This window comes from Euphorbia lathyris, chromosome 1 (genome assembly GCF_963576675.1).
Source record: "Euphorbia lathyris chromosome 1, ddEupLath1.1, whole genome shotgun sequence".
Classification (NCBI taxonomy): domain Eukaryota; kingdom Viridiplantae; phylum Streptophyta; class Magnoliopsida; order Malpighiales; family Euphorbiaceae; genus Euphorbia; species Euphorbia lathyris.
This window is the reverse complement of record NC_088910.1, coordinates 142,274,240-142,296,273: the sequence shown is the minus strand read 5'-3', so window position 1 is coordinate 142,296,273 and position 22,034 is coordinate 142,274,240. Positions and strand designations below refer to the sequence as shown.

At 32.4% G+C, this 22,034-nt stretch overlaps 2 protein-coding genes and 1 pseudogene across 2 annotated transcripts; all 3 read left to right on the top strand.

Annotated features, from left to right (window-relative positions):
- The first annotated feature begins 1,198 nt into the window (after window positions 1-1,198).
- On the top strand, window positions 1,199-13,104 carry LOC136211135 (cation/H(+) antiporter 18-like). The gene is made up of 4 exons (XM_066002683.1): window positions 1,199-1,407; window positions 8,388-8,648; window positions 10,657-11,658; window positions 11,742-13,104. The coding sequence occupies exons 2-4, from the start codon at window positions 8,457-8,459 to the stop codon at window positions 12,969-12,971; spliced, it is 2,424 nt and encodes an 807-aa protein (XP_065858755.1). The 5' UTR covers window positions 1,199-1,407; window positions 8,388-8,456; the 3' UTR covers window positions 12,972-13,104.
- Window positions 13,105-20,179: 7,075 nt separating this feature from the next.
- Window positions 20,180-20,707, top strand: LOC136219813 (dirigent protein 5-like). The gene has a single exon (XM_066007367.1). The coding sequence runs from the start codon at window positions 20,180-20,182 to the stop codon at window positions 20,705-20,707; it is 528 nt and encodes a 175-aa protein (XP_065863439.1).
- A 15-nt stretch (window positions 20,708-20,722) lies between these two features.
- Window positions 20,723-21,571, top strand: LOC136219805 (dirigent protein 5-like; annotated as a pseudogene).
- The last annotated feature ends 463 nt before the right edge of the window (window positions 21,572-22,034 follow it).

Here is a 22,034-nt window from a genome sequence, read left to right as displayed (position 1 = left end):
TATATCTCCTATATATGGCTTATATCTAACCTATATGTGTGATTATTGCAGATGGCTTACTTTTAGGAGATTAAGTAAGCGCCACATGGGTTGTAATATCATGGTCCAATACCATGTAGATATTGTCCGCTTTGTTCCAAATCCAACACCTTAGGTCTCACAACTTTAAAACGCGTCTGCATGTACTGGATTCTCATCTTACTAATAAGCCCCGATCACTCTCTCTCCATTTTCGATGTGAGATTCAGTTCATTCCTGCCCCCATCGCCATCACTTAGGGTTGTTCCTTGCTCAAGCGTTCTACCCCGACGCCACCCACTCGGCCCACCACCTTCCGCCTGGTTCGTATCCAAACCACACATCGTACATGGAGAGTCGACTCTGATACCAATTGTAACATCCTGGTCCAATACCATATAGATATTGTCCACTTTGGTCCAAATCCACACATTGGACCTCACAACTTTAAAACGCATCTATATGTATTTGATTCTCATCTTACTAATAAACCCCAGTCACTCTCTCCATTTCTGATGTGAGATTCAATTCATTCCTTCCCCATCGTCATCTCTTAAAACCGCTCCTTGCTCAACCCTTCTACCCCGGCGCCACCCACTCCGAACCGGATCGTTACAAGCCCACTAGCTTCCGCCTGGTTCGTCCCTAAACCACACATCGTACATGGAGAGCCAACTTCGATACCAATTCTAACATCCTGGCCCAATACCATGTAGATATTATCAGCTTTAGCCCAAATTCAACACCTTACACCTCACACCTTTAAAACGCATCTGCATGTATTGGATTCTCATCTTACTAATAAGCCACAATCACTCCCTCTCTATTTTCGATGTGAGATTCAATTCATTCATACCCCATCACCATCCCTTATAGCCCCTCATTGCATAGACCTTCTACCGTGACGCCACCCACTCCGAACCGGGTCGTTGCACGGGTCCTTTAGACTGGCCCCATGACACTCATCTCATTTTCAACCTTACTTGCGAAAGGTAAATTACAATTAACTCCTTGAAAAAATATACTTGATCCTTTTTTTAAAATTATCCTTAATTTCATTTAAGCAATTAAAAAAATGTGTATGATTATAATTTAAAGAGTGGGAAATGCTGGCACTTATTGGTGTAAATGTCTGCTTGATTCCACACTCCTATAAATAGGTGTGATAGCGGGGACCCTTTTCTTCATTCTCTCCATTTTCACATCTCTCTCTCTCTCTCTCTCTCTTTCCCCTTTCTGAAATCACTTGAAATTACCTGAAATTACATGAAATTGATTGAAAGTAAGAGAAGCTGCTGATTTCAGAGACTCTGATGGCGGATTTCCAATCTTCCCCAATTCCCATTTCTTCCAGACATAGCTAACTCAGACGTACTCTTCATTATTCAGGTAATAATTCATTAAAAGTTTACTTTAATTCTTCTTTTTTTCCATTGAGAGAATTAGAAAGCAAAAAGGGTTTCTTCTTTGCATTATTCAGTTTCTATGGTGATTCAAAGTTTATGTTTCGGTTGTTCTCGTCTATGTTGCACGAAAACTCCTTTTCATTCGCGTTTCCGTCTTTTGCGTCCATTTCCATGCTATTTTTTTTAGAAATAACGTTTTTCGGTATCCATTTCTGTTTCGGTGTAATATAGGTTTTATTTGAAATTTTGAGTGTCTCGTTTATTTACTGGAAAGTATTGTGCGGAATAATATTTTACTAATGTTTTTTTTTTATATTTGTTTTTATTAGGAAACTAAGATAATATAAATTTTAGTTTAAGGGGTACTTTTCTACTTATGTTTACCTTTTCGGAGAGTTTTAGATGTTTGATTAGATACTTTCTGTTTACTTTTTTTATAGTTGGAAAGTAGCTTTTTATTAAAACAGAAATTCTTACTTTTTGAAAAATCAGAATTTTCCAACCGTAAACATCAAACAGTAATGACCCGTTTGTTTTACATGCTGTTTACTGTTACAGTTTGCTGTTTACTGTTTGAAAAGACTGGTTTTTTTTAAGAAAGCATAGATTATCTGCTTTTTTTCAACTATAAAAAGCAAACATTAAGTATCTAACCAAACACTAGAACTCTGATTTTCAAAGTAAAAAGACAAATAAAAAATAAAAAAAACAGCAACCAAACACCCCCTAAAAAAACCAAACATGCCCTTGATAAATGGGTAACTATACATAGAAATTTAAAGAAACATTTTCCAAATTCTCTTACATTTTTTTTAACAACCATTTTTTTCACGTTTTCTAATATTATAATGAATAGTAATATTCATATAAAAATGAATTTGGTAATTCACTATTAGAATTAAAACCGATTAAATCTAAATATTAGAATATTTTAAATATAGATTTAATTAGATCCATATCTTTTATCCAATATAGCATCCATTGTTTAATACATATCGTTTAACGAATTTCACAAAAACTAATAAAATATTATTAAAATAACTAATTTACCATTAATACTTCTATTCTAAAATTATTTATAGATAACTACAGTTTAATTAAAACTATTTACATTAATTAATAAATTTTTTCATAAACAAATGTAAATTTACAAAACAATATATAGTAAAAACTAAATTGAAAATTCTAAAACGACATTTATTTAACCGAAAGGAGTCTATAATTAATTTAAAAAATAAAAATTTATGAATTAATTTATTATTTCGGAAAAATTTATAAAAAATTTATATGAATCCGAAAATTAATATTAAATGGTTGAATTTTGGGCATGATGGCCAAGTGATGGCTGAAGCTACCGTAATGAATTTGAATATTGACTTTTTTTATGGGAATTTTTAGTTTTTATTTTATTTTTCTTCTCCATTAAGTTTGAATTTCCGAAGGTTTTATTATTATTATTATTGATTAGATATTAGAAAATTATTGACTTTAAAGTTTAATTTTATTTTTTCTTTTTGAAGAAAGCTCTTGGAAATTTCATTTTCAAGGATTTTATATCATAAGATATGTTGGTCCATATGTCTTATAAACTAAACTTTATTATAATAATGAGGATAAATAATTTATTAGTCCCCTAGTTTTTACCTAACACACTGTTTAGTCTTTCTATTTTGAAAAACACATTATAAGGTCCCTAGCTTTTGCCAATATTAACCCTTTGGTCCTTTTGTCTAGTTTTTTTAGATTTATAATCGATATATTTTAGCATAAACAGATATATATAAAATAATAGAGTAACATGATCAACTTGTATTGTACTGTGGTTGTCCTAAAATCTAAGATATGTTCGGTTAAAAATCTAAAAAAATAGTAGCAAAAGATAAGGATCTTAAAATGTGTTTTTCAAAATAAAGGGATTAAACAGTGTGTTAGGTAAACATTAGGGGACTAATAAATTATTTACCCAAATAATAATAATAATAATTTTATAGAGGTATAAAATGTTACCATTAATGTAAATTGTTTTTACATGACACGTGTAGTACTATGTGTCTCTTAGCTGGATTATTCAACTATGAAATTATGACACACTATAGGCACGAGAAAATTTACGTTTCTTCTCTTATTAATTAAGATATTTTTAAAACTATGATTTTTTTTGAATAGGTATCAATTTAGGTTCTACGTATAAAATAGCATAAATATAAGTTTAAAGTTAAAAATGATAGTAATTTAAGTTTTGATAACGGAACGAGATACGTCATTGATATTACTTTGTTAAGTTCTGTTAATTGTATGTGGATGGAGAAATCAGAACTTAATGAAGTAATAGGAATGATGTGTCCAATCTGTTCTCGAAACTTAAATTGATACCTTTTTTAACGTTAAATCCATATTGGTGCTATTTTGTATGTGGAGCCTAAATTGATACTTCTCCCAAAAGTTATAAGCCGAATTTGGTACCTTATCCATTTCAAAAATGATATTTTCAATTTAATTGATAATTTATTATCGTATTTTAGAGTCTGTTCAGTTCATATGTGAGAACCGTACAATTGTATGGTGTACGAAACACGTTTAGCAATGGGAAATCACCTCTCTCAAGAGTGATTTTATCTTCCACCATTATTGGTGGGAGTGTAAATTGCACTCGCAAGGGGTTGGGACGGATACAGACTTGAGGCTCGATCCTCCTGCTGTCGGAATCATTTTTACTAGAAATGGTTCTGGCCCCATTGTTCCCGAAAGATTGGGGTTGAGGGTATAAGATAAAATGATTTTTTTTTCATATACATCATGTGTAAAATGGGTTCATCAGCATAACAGTCATGGAGTAGTGAATACATGATTGTTCTGCTTAGGGAGAATTTTACACTTACGTGCATTTTTTTTTTTTACTAAATCGAATTCGCACTTTTTTTCTATGTATATATAATCATTTGAGTTTTCAAGAACCAATTTTTCCGTACCATTATAACACTTCTTAAAATTAAACTAGATCTGAACTACATAAGTAAGATTGAGTCGTTTTGAACAAAGTTAGAGAATTTTAATTTGCTTGAGATAAAGGTCAGAACGACTGATGGTAGGGTTGGTTCCCAAGTCCCCTGCCTGCGCCATGCAGTTCTGCATTTGCCACTCCTTGTAGACAAATATCGAGTCCCTTAGGGTTGACTAATAAACTTTTGCCCTAGTTCAATCCGTATTTTTTTCCTCAATTCATTCAAAACACAACATCGTTTTGGTATGTCAAAAGTAAAAAAGAAAATATAATCTGAGCTCTATCGAGCTGTTTTCCACTCCTATACTACTGTTGGTTTTTTTTATCGGTAGATATTAATTGATTTTCTTTTCAAAACAACTATTAGCAAATATTTTCTCAATTTTATTTTTTTTAATAAAACAACTTAAAAAAACTAACATTTAATATTTATTTTTGAAATAAAACAATTAATAATAATTATAAAAACCCAAATTCAATTAAAAAATAGCAAAGTTAAAAAGTTAGGTAAAAATAAATAAGTACTTACAATAAGATAAAATAATAAAGTAAAATTGTACTATATTTTAAACTTTGGCCCAAAAATAATTTACTAGTGGTGGGATGTACTAGACACTATTCTTAGGTCCAACCTAGCTTTTGGGAAAAAAATTAGCCATAGTGTCATGATGTGACATATATGATATTATTTTTTTATTATTATTGCTATGATAATAAGAAGATTTTTTGGAAATTAATATTGTTTTTTTTATTTTTCTAGTTTAAGTTTGAATTTTTTGAAAAACCCAAAGGTCATATTTGGTTGATGAAAAATGTGGAAAATGGTATTCCATGTGTTAACTGTTACTTTTAGCTGTCTGCAGTTGCAGTAAGTTGTTTACTGTTGCTGTTAGCTGTTTGTTATTAGCTGTTTAATTATTATTGTTTGGTAAAATTATATTAAACAGTTGCTGTTAGTATTTAAAATGTCTAATATATACATGTTTTAAATTAATTAACAAATATAAAATAAAAATGTATATACAAATTAATAAAAATAATCTAAATAAAAAAATAAAAATTTATTGAACGCAACAAAACTGTGTACTTTCAGTAATTATGTTATAGAAATAGAAAAAATATTAAAAAATAAATATATTTTGTGGAAATAAGATAGATAATTTTGTCAATAAAAAAAAAACAAACAACTGTTCATGAAAAACTTTAAAAATGAATGTTTCATGAAAAGCTTCAAAACATTGTTGTTTCGAGAGAAAATGCTAAACACTACGATTATATAAACACCCCATAGTTTTGACATATATAAAGAATAATTATTTCATTGAATTTCTATTATTTAAAGTAATAAATAATTTTTCTTTAATTGTTCGAATCCTAGTATACACGTAAACTTAACCAAGATGGAAAAGTTAAATAAGAGCCGAATCTATAACAGAATCAATGATTAAAAGTTCAATGTAGAAAAGTAATTAATTAGGGGTTTGATCATTAAAACAGATAAAATTCAGAGGTTTAATTATATTTTTTTACATAAATAATTGAGATAAGGTACCAAAATAGGATTTATGGTTTTTCGAGACGTATCAATTGAGGCTCCACGTACAAAATAGCACAAATATAGGCCTAACGTTTAAAAATGGTACAAATTTAAGCCTCGATAACGGAACGAGATATGCCATTGATATTACTATTAAGTTCTGTCTATTGTACATGGATGGAGAAATCAGAACTTAACGGAGTAATAGGAATGACGTGTCCAATCCGTTATTGAGGTCTAAATTGATATTTTTTTAACATTAAGCCTATATTGGTATTATTTTGTACATGGAGCCTAAATTGAACTATTTTGGTACCTTATCCTAAATAATTTAATATTTGAATTAATTTAATATTTGAATTGGATTCTGGTAACAAAAATTAATTAATTTCTTTGTTTGAATTTGGTTATAAATAATTTAAATAAATGTCACTTTCTTACACGTTTGGTGCTTTGAATTGAATTATTATTATTATTTTTAATTCTTAGTGGAAATTAATACTAATAATATTTTTTTATACATTAATAGAAAGAATTAAATTTAAACTTTTGGGTTTAGATGCTTTAAGGCCTGTTTGGTTGCTACTTTTCACACTCTTATTTGTCTTTTCATTTTAAAAGGGAGAGTTTTAGGTGTTTGGTTAGTTATTTCCTGTTTGTCTTTTAAATCTGAAAATCAGCATTGGGTGTTTGGTTAGTGACCTCCTGTTTGCCTTTCACACATGAAAAGTAGCTTTTTACAAAAGCAGAGAATATCTGCTTTTGGAAAAGCAGTTTTTTCAAAAAGCAAACAACAAACCGTAACAGCAAACAGCAAACCGTAACAGTAATGGCAACAGCAAACAGCAAACTGTAAGAGCAAACAGCAAATCGTAACAGCAAACAACAAACAGCAACAGCAAACAGTCGATAAATCAAACGGGCCTTAATACCGTTCATAATTACTCATATTAGCCACTTAATGATGACAACTCACCTTTTTATTTATTATTTTTTTAATAAAAAGTCAGAAGTTTTAGATTCCTAGAAATTTTAATCTAACACGTGTATAGTTTCATCACCTCCCCTTTCACTGTTTTTTTTTTCTTTACCCTTTTTCTATTTTTATAATGTACGCATAAAATTAAGTATATTCCAAAAAAACCCATATACTGACGCTTGATGTCAATTGCATATCTATATTTTCTTTATTAAATCGGAATCAAGGTTCTCGCTTTGCTAAAAACGAGAATTTTTTACACTATAAAAATGAGTGTTAATAATCTGAAAATAGAAAATTTCAAAAATTAAAGTTGTTTAGTACCACATTATTATGGAACGATGAGTTTTTAGGTTAAAGCAATTTAATAGTCCTCTCATTTTTACCTAATACACTGTTTAGTTCTCTTATTTTGAAAAACATATTATAAAGTCTCTATCATTTCTCATTGTTAACCATTTGGTCATTCTGTCTATTTTTTTTTAGATTTTTAACCGTTATATTTGACATAAACAGATATACAGGAAATAACAGAGTAACATGACCATTTTGTATCGTACTATGGCCTTTCTGAAATCTAGGATATGTTCGGTTAAAAATCTAAAAAATAGACAAAATGACCAAAGAGTTAATATTGATAAACGATAGGGATCTTATAATATGTTTTTTAAAATAGGAGGACTAAACAGTCTATTATGTAAAAAAGGATAAGGGCTAATAAATTATTTACCTATTTGGTTATTATTTTGCTAAAAACGATGATTTTTTTTAGTTTAATATTATAAAAATGACCTTTAACGATCTCAAAATGGAAAAATTCTAAGAATTAAACTTGTTTAGTACTACATTTACTATGAAATTAAATTTTTATTTTCCAGAATCATGGTTTCGGAGCTTTTCCTCTTTTCATCAAACAACACATAAATGACTTCGAAATAAAAAAAAAAGTTGAAGAATTAAAATTTCTTCGAATATCATCAATCTTTGGAATCTTTCAATTTTGAGATCATCAACCGTCATTTTAACAACGTAACCTAAAAGATTGTTGTTTCACCCCACGGTTCCGGGGTTGTAACCCTCACACTGCTCAAATTTAGCCTTCGGAGTAAAATTTACCATGTCCCTATCTGTTCAGATCCTCACAGTTTTCGAGAAATTCCTACCCCATTGCCACTATTACGGTAGAAGTTAGATGGTTTTTCTTTCGAAATAGTTATAAATTGCTGTTTTTAATGATAGTTGTTAATAGATTTTGCATTTATTCTTCCAGGTAGAAGTTAACTCATTTTTCTTTCGAAATAACTATAGTATAGCAATTGTTTCTCAATCTTAATCAAACACTTTTCTATTACGTTGTCTAGACTGAAAACAAAAATGAGCTACAAAAAGACAAACCAAACGTGCATTATATTCCGTAAAACTTATAAACATTAATTTCTTTTGCAGGGATTTTTCTCAAGTCCGTGTTAATTAGTGATTCGAGAGAAGAGCGAGAACAAGGAAGACGAAGAAGAAATGGCTACGAACGGATCATCATGTACAAAAGCAATGAAAGCAACATCAGATGGGGTTTTTCAGGGAGAAAATCCACTGGATTATGCATTGCCTTTAGCCATTGTTCAGATTGTACTAGTTCTTGTGTTTACTCGTCTTCTTGCTTTCCTTCTCAAGCCGTTGCGACAACCTCGTGTCATCGCGGAAATTATTGTATGTTCTTCTTACCCTCTCGTTTATATCTCGGTGTTAATTGTACTGATGGTCACTGAAGTTTGAAGTTAGTTTTAAAATAGTTACCGAACTTCGTTATATTTTAATAACATTACTGAAACTTTCCTTTTATCTTTAAAGTGATTTCAAACAGAAAAAATCAACTGAACAGCGATATGACAGGATAGAAAAATTATACTCCCTCTTCCACAATAAATGTCTTTCTAGAGAAATTTTTTTATTCCACGTCTTGATTCAATCTATGAATATTAATTGGTTTTTTATCAAATATACCCCTATTTAAGTTGTCTTTTTTATTTTAAGAATAGATAAAAATTAATTAATTGATGCAATTAATACAAGGCTAACAAAGTCTTTTAGTTAATATTAATTGCATTTCCTAATTCTTGCGCCTTAATCTTAGAAGACATCTACTATGGAACAGAGAGAATATTTATTATTGACTTAATCTAGCTGCTTGAAAATGCCACGTGGTGGAAACAAATATATATTTTATATTTGTTTAGCAGTCATTTGATATACACGTGGTTGTTGCCACGTAATTGTCACGTTATTCATAACAAAGTTCTTTTCAGTGTGGTTGTCATGTAACTGTTCGAGTGATTTTTTCTGTCCGAATTGGTTGGAATGATTTTATTGAAATAAAAAGTAAAATTCAATGACTTTATTGAAATATAATAAGTTGGATAACTTTTTTGAAACTGACCCAAACTTCAGTGTCGTTCGATGAGAAATTCTACTATACTCTCGGTGCAATACACTCGTCCAATCAAGTAATGCAACTTGTACATTTTTATTTCTTAACACCAATCATCTATCATGAATTGGTATTTATCACTCTTTTAATTGGTCGAGTGTATTACACCAGATGTATCGTAGAAATTCTCATATTCGAGCCTTATTTACAGTGGAAACAGTTGTTCTATTAAATTGAACTGTTTTTGGACCATTCAGTCAGTATAACTATTGACATGTCACCATTTGACTAGTCGATCTAGAACCAGTTGATCCCGGATCATCATCTGATTAGTCTAGAACCAATTGATCCCGGAACACTGTTATAATGTAATAATGATTTTTTTTTTTTTTTTTTTTTTTTTTTTTGTTAAAATTGCACCTACGGCCCTCTATATTATCACAATTTAGTCCATCAACTTCATTCTGTAAAAAAGACAAAACATTTAATATTGTAAAATAAGTTCAAATTTAAGGAAATGTATTGGGCCTGCCCAAGCCCAAGCTTCATGGGCTGAACCTATATATACATTTGGGATATGTGGCCCGATTTAGTTCAAACTGAGCTTGAGATTTAATTTAAAATCCAAAATAAAAATTATATATAATTATATAATAGGAAGGGCGGGGTTTGAGTTTTGAGACAAATCTCAAATTCAACTCACTTTATGTTCGGGTTTGTCAAATATGTATGTTCAATCCCATCCCGTGAAGGGCGGGATTGGGAGGCCCGTGAATAAGTCTAGCTGAATAGGTAAAATTTGACGTTTGAAGTCCGAAAATGATAGAAAGACATACAATTAAAAATGATATTCATTGCTTAAAAATGGAAACTTGATTTTCGGATTGACTAATCGGATCAATATAGAAAATAAGTTTCTTTAAACTATTTCTTTATTTACGGTGGATTTGAAACTATTTCCGAATTTGTGGTGTTTTTAGTTCACTCTCCTTGTCATAATGACATGCCAACGATTTTTGGAGCTATGCCTAACGCGGGTTTCAGAGGCGGACTGCTTTGAATGTCTATAAAAAAAAAAATCTTTGTCACGCCATTGTAATTGGCGGATTGAACTAAACAAAATCATAAAACCGGAAATAGATTCAAATTCACCATAAATAGAGAAATAGTTTATCGATTGAGCACAAACGACTTAAATTTATTTTCTTCCCATGTGTTAATAATGCATTGGTATTTCTTTATTTCCTGATTAACCTCGAACTGATTAATCGGACTTAATTTTTTGAACAGGGCGGAATATTGCTGGGACCGTCGGCTTTGGGTCGGAACACGGCCTATCTCAACAGGATTTTCCCTGCCAGAAGCCTCACAGTTTTGGACACTTTAGCCAATCTTGGTCTCCTATTCTTCCTATTCCTTGTAGGCCTCGAGCTAGACCCGAAGTCCCTTCGGCGCACGGGAAAAAAGGCGTTCGGCATAGCTCTAGCCGGAATCAGCTTGCCATTTGTAATAGGAATCGGAGTATCATTCATCCTCCGAAAAACTATCTCCGAAGGCGTCAAACAAGCGCCGCTACTCGTGTTCATGGGGGTAGCACTTTCTATCACCGCTTTCCCCGTGTTGGCGCGTATTTTGGCCGAACTTAAGCTCTTAACTACCGATGTTGGCCGAATGGCAATGTCGGCAGCAGCGGTGAATGATATAGCAGCATGGATTTTACTTGCTCTTGCTATAGCGCTTTCGGGCTCCGGACACTCTCCGCTCACGTCTTTATGGGTGCTTTTGTCGGGAACTGGATTTATTACGTGCTGCGCTCTTATTATCCCTCCGGTTTTTCGATGGATGGCTCATCGGTGTCCTGAAGGCGAGCCTGTTAACGAGATGTATGTTTGTGCTACTTTAGGCACGGTTTTAGCTGCGGGGTTTTGCACTGACGCAATTGGAATTCATGCCTTGTTTGGTGCATTTGTCGTCGGTGTTTTAATCCCGAAAAACGGACATTTTGCCGGTGCTCTAGTCGAAAAGGTCGAAGATCTTGTATCGGGTCTTTTCCTTCCGTTATATTTCGTCTCCAGCGGACTCAAGACGAATGTAGCCACAATTCACGGAGCTCAATCGTGGGGATTACTAGTTTTAATCATAAGTACAGCTTGTTTCGGGAAGGTCGTAGGCACGGTTGCTGTCTCGCTCTTATGTAGGATCCCGTTTCAGGAAGCTCTAGCTCTCGGATTCCTGATGAACACGAAAGGCTTAGTCGAGCTGATCGTGCTCAACATTGGTAAAGATCGAAAGGTAAATTCGATTCAATTTTACGTAACTTTTCTCGTTAATTCGATATAATGATCGTTAACATCCGTTTTTTGGTTTTTTCGCAGGTCCTCAACGATCAAACGTTCGCTATTTGCGTTCTGATGGCGATCTTTACTACGTTCATTACTACACCCATCGTCATAGCAATATACAAGCCGGCTAAACAAGCAATGAAAGGCGAATATAAGCACAGAACAATCGAGAGAAAAGACCCGGATAGTCAGCTACGAATCTTGACATGTTTCCATAGTTACAGTAACATCCCCTCGATGATTAACGTCATCGAGGCTTCCCGCGGGACAGAAAAGAGGCAAGGACTCGGTGTTTACGCTCTACATCTCATGGAGCTTTCCGAGAGAACATCCGCGATCCTTATGGTCCATAAGGCGAGAAAAAACGGACTACCGTTTTGGAACAAACTGCAGCAGTCTGACTCCAATCAAGTAGTCGTCGCTTTCGAAGCGTTCCGACAGCTAAGCCACGTGGTTATCCGACCAATGACAGCAATCTCCGCAATGCACAATATGCACGAAGACATCAACACCCTCGCGGAGCGAAAAAGGGTCGCAATGATAATCCTTCCGTACCACAAACATCAGAGACTAGACGGTTCGTTAGAAACCACTCGAGCCGAATTTGGTTGGGTCAATAAAAAAGTCCTCGACGAAGCGCCATGTTCCGTCGGTATTTTAGTCGACCGCGGGCTCGGCGGAGGTGCACATGTAGCAGCAAGCAACGTTTCCTCCGCAATATCCGTCCTATTTTTCGGGGGAAATGATGATCGTGAGGCACTCGCATATGGCGCGAGAATGGCCGAACATCCCGGAATTACTCTAACCGTCATTCATTTCACAGCAGGTAATGAGCTTGTCGCGCAAGAACTGAAACTCGACATCACCGACGAATCCCACATTTCGACAGAATCCGATAAACGAGCTCTATCCGAGTTTCGGAAAGCGTCATCCGACGAAAAATCGGTGAACTTTGAGAGTAGAGTAATCAACAATTTTCCTGAAATTGTTGAAGCAGTGAGGGAACTTAGCAGCTGCAATCTATTCGTCGTGGGCCGGACACCGATGGGGCCCGCAGCCGCGGGGCTAACGGTGAAAATCGAGTGTCCAGAACTAGGGCCGGTCGGAAACCTGCTGACGTGTCATGATTTTACAACTGCAGCATCTGTGCTTGTTGTGAAACAGTATGATAGTTCAATAAAATCTGTTTCACAAGGTCAATGTAGTTCCACAAAAGTTGGAGAGTGTCCCGGGGACGAGTCCGAAACAGGGGTAGATTTGTAAATATTTGTATAATTAACGTTTAAGTTTATATATAGGGTAACTAATTTATTAGTCCCCGTAACACACTGTGAAAAACACATTATAAGGTCTCTATCTTTTGTCAATATTAACCCTTTGGTCCGTTTGTCTTTTTTTTTTTTTTTTTAGATTTTTAACTGAATATATCTTAGTTTTCAGGACAGGGTACGATACAAAATTGTCATATTACTCTGTTATTTTCTGTCTGAGGTTAAAAATCTAAAAAAGTAGATAGAAGGACCAAACGGTTAATAATGATAAATGATATGGATCTTATAATATGTTTTTCAAAATATAAGGACTAAACAGTGTGTTAGGTAAAAATGGAGGGACTAATAAATTATTTAGCCTAGAAAGGGGGAAAAGATGAAGAAAAGATAAGAATAAGGAGGAGAGTTGAAGTTTTTATACAACTTCTTCTGCAATACTTCATTAGCAATGTAAAATTTACTTTCTTGTCCTTTTATTTTTTGATCCTTTTAATTCTGTCAAAGATAGAAAAAGGTTGTAAATTGTAAAATTTGATACATATAATGAATGGCATTTTGGAATTTCTTTAGAATCAGCAGCAGGTAAATTACAGTAGATTTCATTATTATGAGCTTTGAAGTTTATATTTTAGAGACAAAGTATAAAAATATCTGTAACTTTAATCGTAAGGAGAGCAATTTTATTCATAATATTGGCGGTCACAATAATTTTATCTCTAATATTAGGAAGTTGGGTCAATTTTATTAGGATTGTAATCGAGCCGATCCAAGCTGAGTCGAGCTAGCAGGCTCGGCTTGTTAGAAATATGATGAGTTTGAGTTCAACATTTTGTTCGTCAACTGTTCACGAGCTTTGCGCGGAAGAACACATTAATTCAGTTTATGAATTTCGCTGCCAAACAACTCATCAATTATATTGATTTGAAATTTCTTACCAGCTTTGAAATCTACCAAATACAAAAATATGTTGTTTTCCCTTATATAAATATTATTATTAAAAGATAATTAAACTAACCTTGCTCACGACCATGTTCATAAACATTATAATCAAACTTTTTCATGAACCTATAATCGAACCTGTTTTTGAGCTTTTGAGCTGAGCTTCACTGTGCTCAAGCTCGGGTCCTTTATAAATCGAGTCAAACACGATCGAGTTTTTATCGAGCCGAATACCGAGCTGTTCATGAGCAACTCGACTCATTTACTGTCCTAAATTTCATTCATCATTTATAAAATAATGATATTTTTTTTACCTAACACACTGTTTAGTCCCTTTATTTTGAAAAACACATTATAAGTTCCCTATTCTTTGTCACTATTAACTCTTTGGCCCTTCTGTCTTTTTTTTTTTTTTTAGATTTTTAACCGATATATTTGGCATAAATAGATAGACAGAAAATAACAAAGTAACATGATTATTTTTTCCACGAACAAAAGAGAAGAGTGCATTCACGAAAGGGAAATTAATCACCTGTCATCTCGATTCGCTTCTTTATGACTTAACTCATTGTATTATGGTTGTCCTGAAAGTTAAGATATGTTCGATTAAAAATCGAAAAAATAAACAAAAGGACCAAATAGTTAATATTGACAAAAGATAAGGACATTATAATGTGTTTTTCAAAATAGGGCGACTAAACAGTGTGTTACGTAAAAAAGTGGGGACTAATAAATTATTTATCCTATTTGGATTGATAATAAGAAAGTTTAATGAATTATTTCTCAAATTAGCTCAACTTGCTAATCTTAGGTGTAAATTTGCTCTTTTTTTTTATCAATGTTAGGGGAAAAATTGTACAATTTTAGACGTTAAACGTAAAAGTTCTTGATTGATTGTCAACAACGTTATGTTTGCACCTTATTCTTATATTTTATTACATAACGGTCATTTTTACCATAGATCAAGTCAAAATGACCGAAAAAAACATCAAAATAAAAAATCCTTTCAAGAATTAAAGCTGTTTAAAACCATATTTCTTATTTAAACATTCTTTTCGATTTTTTAATTCACTATTTTTGGTACTTTCTCTCTCTAAAGAACCATTTTTTCTCTCGTAACCAAATAAAAATATAAGTGCTCTTAAAATCAAAATTTAAGAATTAAAATTGTTTAGAATATTTATGTCATCGACTATGGTCATCTTGATAAATGGTAGAAGGGGTTTAGTAAAATGTAAAGTTCGGTTCATAATGTCTAGTTTTGAAGTTTAGATGCTATAATAAAAGTAAAGACAAAGTTGAGGGCCTAAAGTTTAATTTATTCAATCAATATATACAGACCTGGCGTGTTCGTGTTCGTGTCGTGTCATTTTTGAAGTATTCGAGTCGTGTTCGCGTCGTGTCATTTTTGGGTTCGTGTTAAAAAGAGTAAACCCAAACCCAACCCAAAAACTTTAGTGTCACAATCGTGTTAACATGTTCGGATAAATGTTGATTTTATATCATGTTTTTTGGTTACATGTAACATTGTTATGCATAATTTTCAAAAATATACGAAGTTATGATACTAGTTTTAAATATTTTATGATACACTAACCATCGAAAAATCCACTAATGTCATGTTAGGAGGTCATGTAATGAGTTTATAACAATTTAGAAGGTTCGAACCATATTTGTAAGTAATAATTATAATTTTATTATCTTTATTAATAAAAAAATAAAATATTCAAACAAACGTAACATATAAAAATATGAGAGAATATAACAATAATTTTAAATTTTTATGTCATTTCGTATCATTTTCGGGTTAGCATATCAATCCTAACTCAATCCAAAAATTTGTGTGCCAGTTTCACGTCAATCTAAAAATGACACATTAATTACTAAGTTAAAGCCAATCAATACAATTATGATTCTAACTTTACACTTTAATAACAGATAAATTACATTCATGATACCTGAACTTTAAACTTATATTATAGCTCATAAACTTCAAAACTGAATATTACGGCTCTTCAACTTTACATTCCAGTGACATAATAACTCTTATAACATTAATATGCAATTAGTACATAATAAAGAATAAAATATATGTGTTTTATAATAATGTCTGAAATTGACCCATCTTGACAACGTGGGGGGTAAAATTGCTTTTGGCTGCCAATATTAAAGATAAAATTGTACCATTTTAGATGTTAGGGATAAAATTGCTCCTGACTGTAAATGTTGGGGGCATTTTTGCACCATTTCCCTTAAAAGAGATCATTATATTAATAAAGTGTAAAGTTGCGAGATGATTTTAGAATTTCTTTAGAATCATAATCAGGTAAATTGCTCGCATGTCTCTTAAACTTTGCAATTACATTCATTAATGCTCCCAAACTTTTAAAATCGAATATTATAACCCTTCAACTTTACATTTACTAACCATAAATTATACCTATAGCTCCTAATTTTATGATTACTTTCATTATAACCTTTAAACTTTAAACTTTATTAATATAACAACTCATTTATTACTAACCTTTCAAATATAAACATTCTTAAGGATGAAGTTTCTTAAAAATTGAACTACTAAAATCATAGAATTAAAAGATAATGTGTAAAAATACTCTTAACGTTTACATACAGGAGCAATTTTATCCTTAATATCTAAAATGGTGCAATTATACCTTTAACATTAGCAGCCAAGAGCAATTTTATCCCTAACGCTGGCATGTTTGATCAATTTCAGAAATTATTATAAAATATAAATATTTTGTTCTTTGTTCTCACCAATTGCACATAAGTTGGTTCTAAAAAAGTTCATACGTTTTGTGATTTAATAATAAAATTGAAGATTAATATTTTTAAACTCGGTGAAATGTTTGAATTTTTTTTATCCAACTCGTACAAAATACAATATATTTTTATTATTTTTTATATTTAATCATATTTTTATGATCTGTTACTAATGAGTAATGACTCACATGTGAAGTGTAGATGACAAGATTTATGATCGAGATGACAATTTAATGAATAATTTCTCCAACCAACTTGTCAAAGTTAGTGGTAAAATTCTTATTTATTGACTTCCAATGTTAAGGGTAAAACTACACCATTTTAGATGTTAGTGATAAAATTGCTCTTGGGTGTAAACGTTAGGATATCTTTGCACTTTATCCCTAGAATGAATTAACATTCTAATTATGAGAAAAAACCGTTCGTCTTAAGTCTTAATACATCATTTGACTCCTGAACTTTTAAAGTGTCTCGATAGCTCTCTCAACTCGCATAAAATGTTAGTTAGTCCCTTGAACTTGCACAAAATGTAATCAATTAATCACTTATTTGCAAAAATGTAAGTTGAATGCGAAAGATGCATTGTACGCGTTTAAAAAAAAGTAAAACGACCAAGACCATGGTATATGATTATAATATTAGAGATGTCAACTTTTACGGCTGATCAAGTAATAACTTCATTTTTAATATATATTCTATAGATTATGTAATAATATTCTAAGGCGCCAGCAATACATATTTCTCATCCAATTTACTTTTTTACAATCGAGTGATTAGTTGATTATATTTTATCAAAGTTCAGGGGGCTAATCAGATATTTTATTCAAGTTGAGGAGGCTATCAAAATATTCTGAAAGTTCAGGGGCCAATCAAGCTTTTGGATAAGTTCAGGGGGCAAATGATGTATTAACCCTTGTCTTAATCATGACACAACGCTATGTCGTTTCATGTAGCGTCTTTATCTCAATGGTTTTATAATTTACTTTTCTGTTTCTCCGTTCATTTATCGAAAACGACAGATTAATTCAGTAACCAAATCATGTCGTTTGTTAGTTTGTAATGGAAGATGCAACCGGAGCTCTAAACGACAACGCACTCAGATTTAAAAAATTTGAGTGAGCAAATTTTGTAACTATCTATCATATATCTTGACAATATTATGAAGTAGTTAACTTGTAGTTTTCAACACTACAAAAAGAGAAAATATCAATCGGTGTTGTAGGTGTCCGTAACGACCCGATCCAGAGTGAGTATCGTCGGGATAGAAGGTCATGGTAAGGAGCGGCCATAAAAGATGACGATGATGATAAGAATGAACTGAATCCCATTTCGGAAATGAAAAGAGAGTGATTGTGGCTTATTAGTAAGGTGTGATTCTAATACACGAAGACGCGTTTTAAAGTCGTGAGGTCCAAGGTTCTGGATTTATGCCAAAGCGGAAAATATCTACATGGTGTTGGACCGAGATGTTATAATGTTGTTTGTTTGCCGAAAAATATCACGTAGGAAAATACTTTTTTTTTCTCATGTTTGTTTGTTTATGAAAATAAGTTAACCGAAAATTTTAGATTAGTCAATTGAAAAATTTACGGAGAAAGTAAGGAAAATGTTTTACACTTTTGAAAAGAGTAAAACATTTTTCCAATTTTTAGAACTCTACTTCATTTCTTCTTACTGTTTGGAAAACAGTAGCGACCCAAAACTTCTTCTCGTTTTCCAGTGTTATAGCCAAATATTAAAAAATATTTTATTTTCCAAAACATTAGATACCATCTTAAACATTTACATGATTCATCCACCAAGGGCACGTTGAAGGGAGATTGTCTCGCACTTATAAATAGGACTACAAATGAGTTGAGCGGGTGAATGTTCAACTGGATAAAACCTCGACCATATTCGGCTCGATTTATAAATAAATCGAGCTTGAACACGATGAAACTCGGGTTAAATACATCGTTGGTCACTGAACTTATATGGTTGTCTTAAAATGGTCACTCAACTTCAATTTATCTCAATAAAATCACTCAACTTTGAGTTTTATTTCAATTAGGTCACTCCAGTGATTTCAATGGTTAAAATGGATCAAAATGGTGTCATGGATGACACGTGAGCATGAGTTAACTTAGATGTCTAGCTGAAATGACATGTGGCAGCCACATGTTGGTTATTTTTATGAAAAAACTAAATTTTGTTATTTTTTCATAAAAATAACCGGCACGTGGTTGCGAGGCAGCGCATAAATGGATGCCAGGTATCGTTTTGACCATATATCTAAGTTGACTCATGCTGATGTGTCACTTATGTCATCGTTCCGATCCATTTTAATCACTGAAATCGCCGGAGTCACCTAATTGAAACAAAACTCAAAGTTGAGTGATTTTATTGAGACAAGATGAAATTGAGTGACCATTTTGAGATAACCATGTAAGTTCAGTGACTTAGAAATGAGGAAATATCAAAATTACGTAGTTTTATGTAAAATTTTAGTTTTGCAAGTTTCAAAATTATGCAGTTTTTTTGTTAAATAAATTTCAAATGTATATAATTAATAAATTATTCGATAGTAAAGTTAATGAACAGAATTAACGACATGCACTGCAGCAAAGTTCGTTAACAAATAACGAGCAAATCGATAGCAGCTCGCGAACATAATATTGAACACGAGTTTGTTAATTTTCTAAAATACGAGCATGAGTAGGTCAAAGCTCAGCTCGGTTCGATTACAACCATACTCAGTGACAGATTCGTGATTCATTGAGAGAGAATGCTTATCGTTGTTTATGGATGCTAAAAATTTACAGACGAGTTCACAGTTTCCATACGATTTTCATCATTTTTTGACGACCAGTGAATGCTCAACCCCCACCTAACCCCCCTAGATTCGTCCCTAGTCATAATTATAAATGACTCAGTACTTTTAGGCTTAATACATCATTTGACCCTTCAACTTTTTCAAAAAGGTTGATTGGCACCCTGAACTTTCAAAGTGTCCCAATAGGCCTCTCAACTTGCATAAAATATTCAGTTAGCCCATTGAATTTGCATAAAATGTAATAAAAAAGTAAATTAAATGCGAAAGATGTATTCGACGCATCTTAAAATGTTATTACATAATTCAAAAATAGATTAAAAATGAAGTTATTACTTGTTCAACTATAAAACTTGTATTCGCTAATATTAAAACCGTATACCCCTGATCTTGGCCGTTTTCCTTTTTTTAAGACGTCAATACATCTACCGAATTTAACTTACTTTTTTTTGCAACCGAGTGATCAATTGATTACGTTTTGCACAAGTTCATGGGACTAACTGAACATTTTATGCAAGTTGAGGGATCTATCGGGACACTTTGAAAGTTCAGGCGAAATGATGTATTAAGCCTTACTTTTATAACTAACCAATACAAGATATTTAACATAAATCACTGTATATACATCATACATGCTTAATTACTAAAAAAAATTAAGAACTTCCATAGCAATGAAAAATACTTTCATTTTCCTAATCTTCATCCTCCAAATTTCTCAATCAATTTCCCAAAAAATCCCAATCAAACATCCAAAACCATGTAACCACTTCATCCTATATTACCATGACATCCTCTTCAATGGAACAGATACAACCAATGCAACATCGGCTGCATCAACTCAACCAACTAGCAAATTCAACTTCGGCATGATCGTTGTTCTCGACGATCCGGTCACGAAAAACAACCGCCTTTCGTCGCCTCCGGTAGCTCGAGCACAAGGGCTCTACTTTTATGACAAAATGTCTACTTATACTGCCTGGTTTGCCTTCACTTTGGTGTTCAATTCCACAGAACAAAAGGGTACTCTTAATGTAATTGGGGCTGATTTAATGACCGAGAAGACAAGAGATTTTTCCGTTGTTGGAGGGACTGGAGATTTTTTCATGGCTAGAGGGATTGTTACGGTTCGGACTGATACTTTTGAGGGTGATTTTTACTTTCGGCTTAAAATGGATGTTAAGTTGTATGAATGTTATTAGGTATCTTACACGAAAATGCATGTTCGGTGGCGTTTTTGCGTAATCGTTTTCTTTTAAAAACCATTCGTGAAGGATGTGTTGTAAGAATAATATTTCTCGGTTTCCGTTTTAGTGCAACATAATATCGAGAATTCATCCTGAATTTTCCTGATTAGTCCTCTAGTCGTTTTTTGGCCCCGTAAGCGATTTTTAGTTGTCTAGACTGCCTAGAAGCCGCCTAAGCGACAATGAACATAATCGTTTTATTATTAGTATTTTTTTTATTATAATGCACTTTTGAACGTTGTCGCTTGATTATTTGTGAATTTTGTTATTATTTTCAAGTATTTTGGTTTAATTACGTTCTCTACATATATTAAATCATATTATATTATTATTTTTAGACAGTATAATACATATTTTAATTGAATTAATATAAAAATTCGTTTATCAATAAATAAAAAATATAAAAATATAAATTCGACTAAAATCCCCTATTAGTCCTGGAGGGCCCTATCGGCATGACTAGCGCCTAAACTAGTTATAGCAACGTCAAGTTCGGCATGATGGTTATTTTCGATGATCCCGTAACGAAAAACAACCGCGTTTTGTCTCCTCCGGTGGCTCGAGCACAAGGGCTATACTTTTATGACAAAATGTCTACTTATACGGCCTGGTTTGCCTTCACTTTGGTCTTCAATTCCACAAAACAAAAGGGTACTCTTAATGTAATTGGGGCGGATTTGATGACCGAGAAGACAAGAGATTTTTCCGTTGTTGGAGGGATCATGGCTAGAGGGATTGTTATGGTTAAGACTGATACTTTTGAGGGTGATTTTTACTTTCGGGCTTAAAATGGATGTTAAGTTGTATGAATGTTATTAGTGATTTTACACGTTTCTGTAGGGTTTCTGAGTGTTCGTTTTCGTTTAAAAACCATATCGTGAAGCATGCGTTTTAAGAATAACGTTTCTCGGTTTCCGTTTTTAATGCAACATAATATCGAGAATTCTTCCTGAATTTTCCGTTTTAGTCCTCTAGTCGTTTTTTGACCCCGTAAGCGATTTTTAGTCGCCTAGACTGCCTAGGAACCACCTAAGCGACAATGAATAAAATCTTTTTATTATTAGTATTTTTTTTATATAATTCACTTTTGAAAATTGTCGCTTGATTATTTGTGAATTTTGTTATTATTTTCAAGTATTTTGGTTTAATTGCATTCTCTACATATATTAAATTATATTATATTATTAGATATTATAATACACATTTTAATTTGATTTATATAACAATTCGTTTATCAACAAATAAAAAACATAAAAATATAAATTCGATTAATTTTCCTATT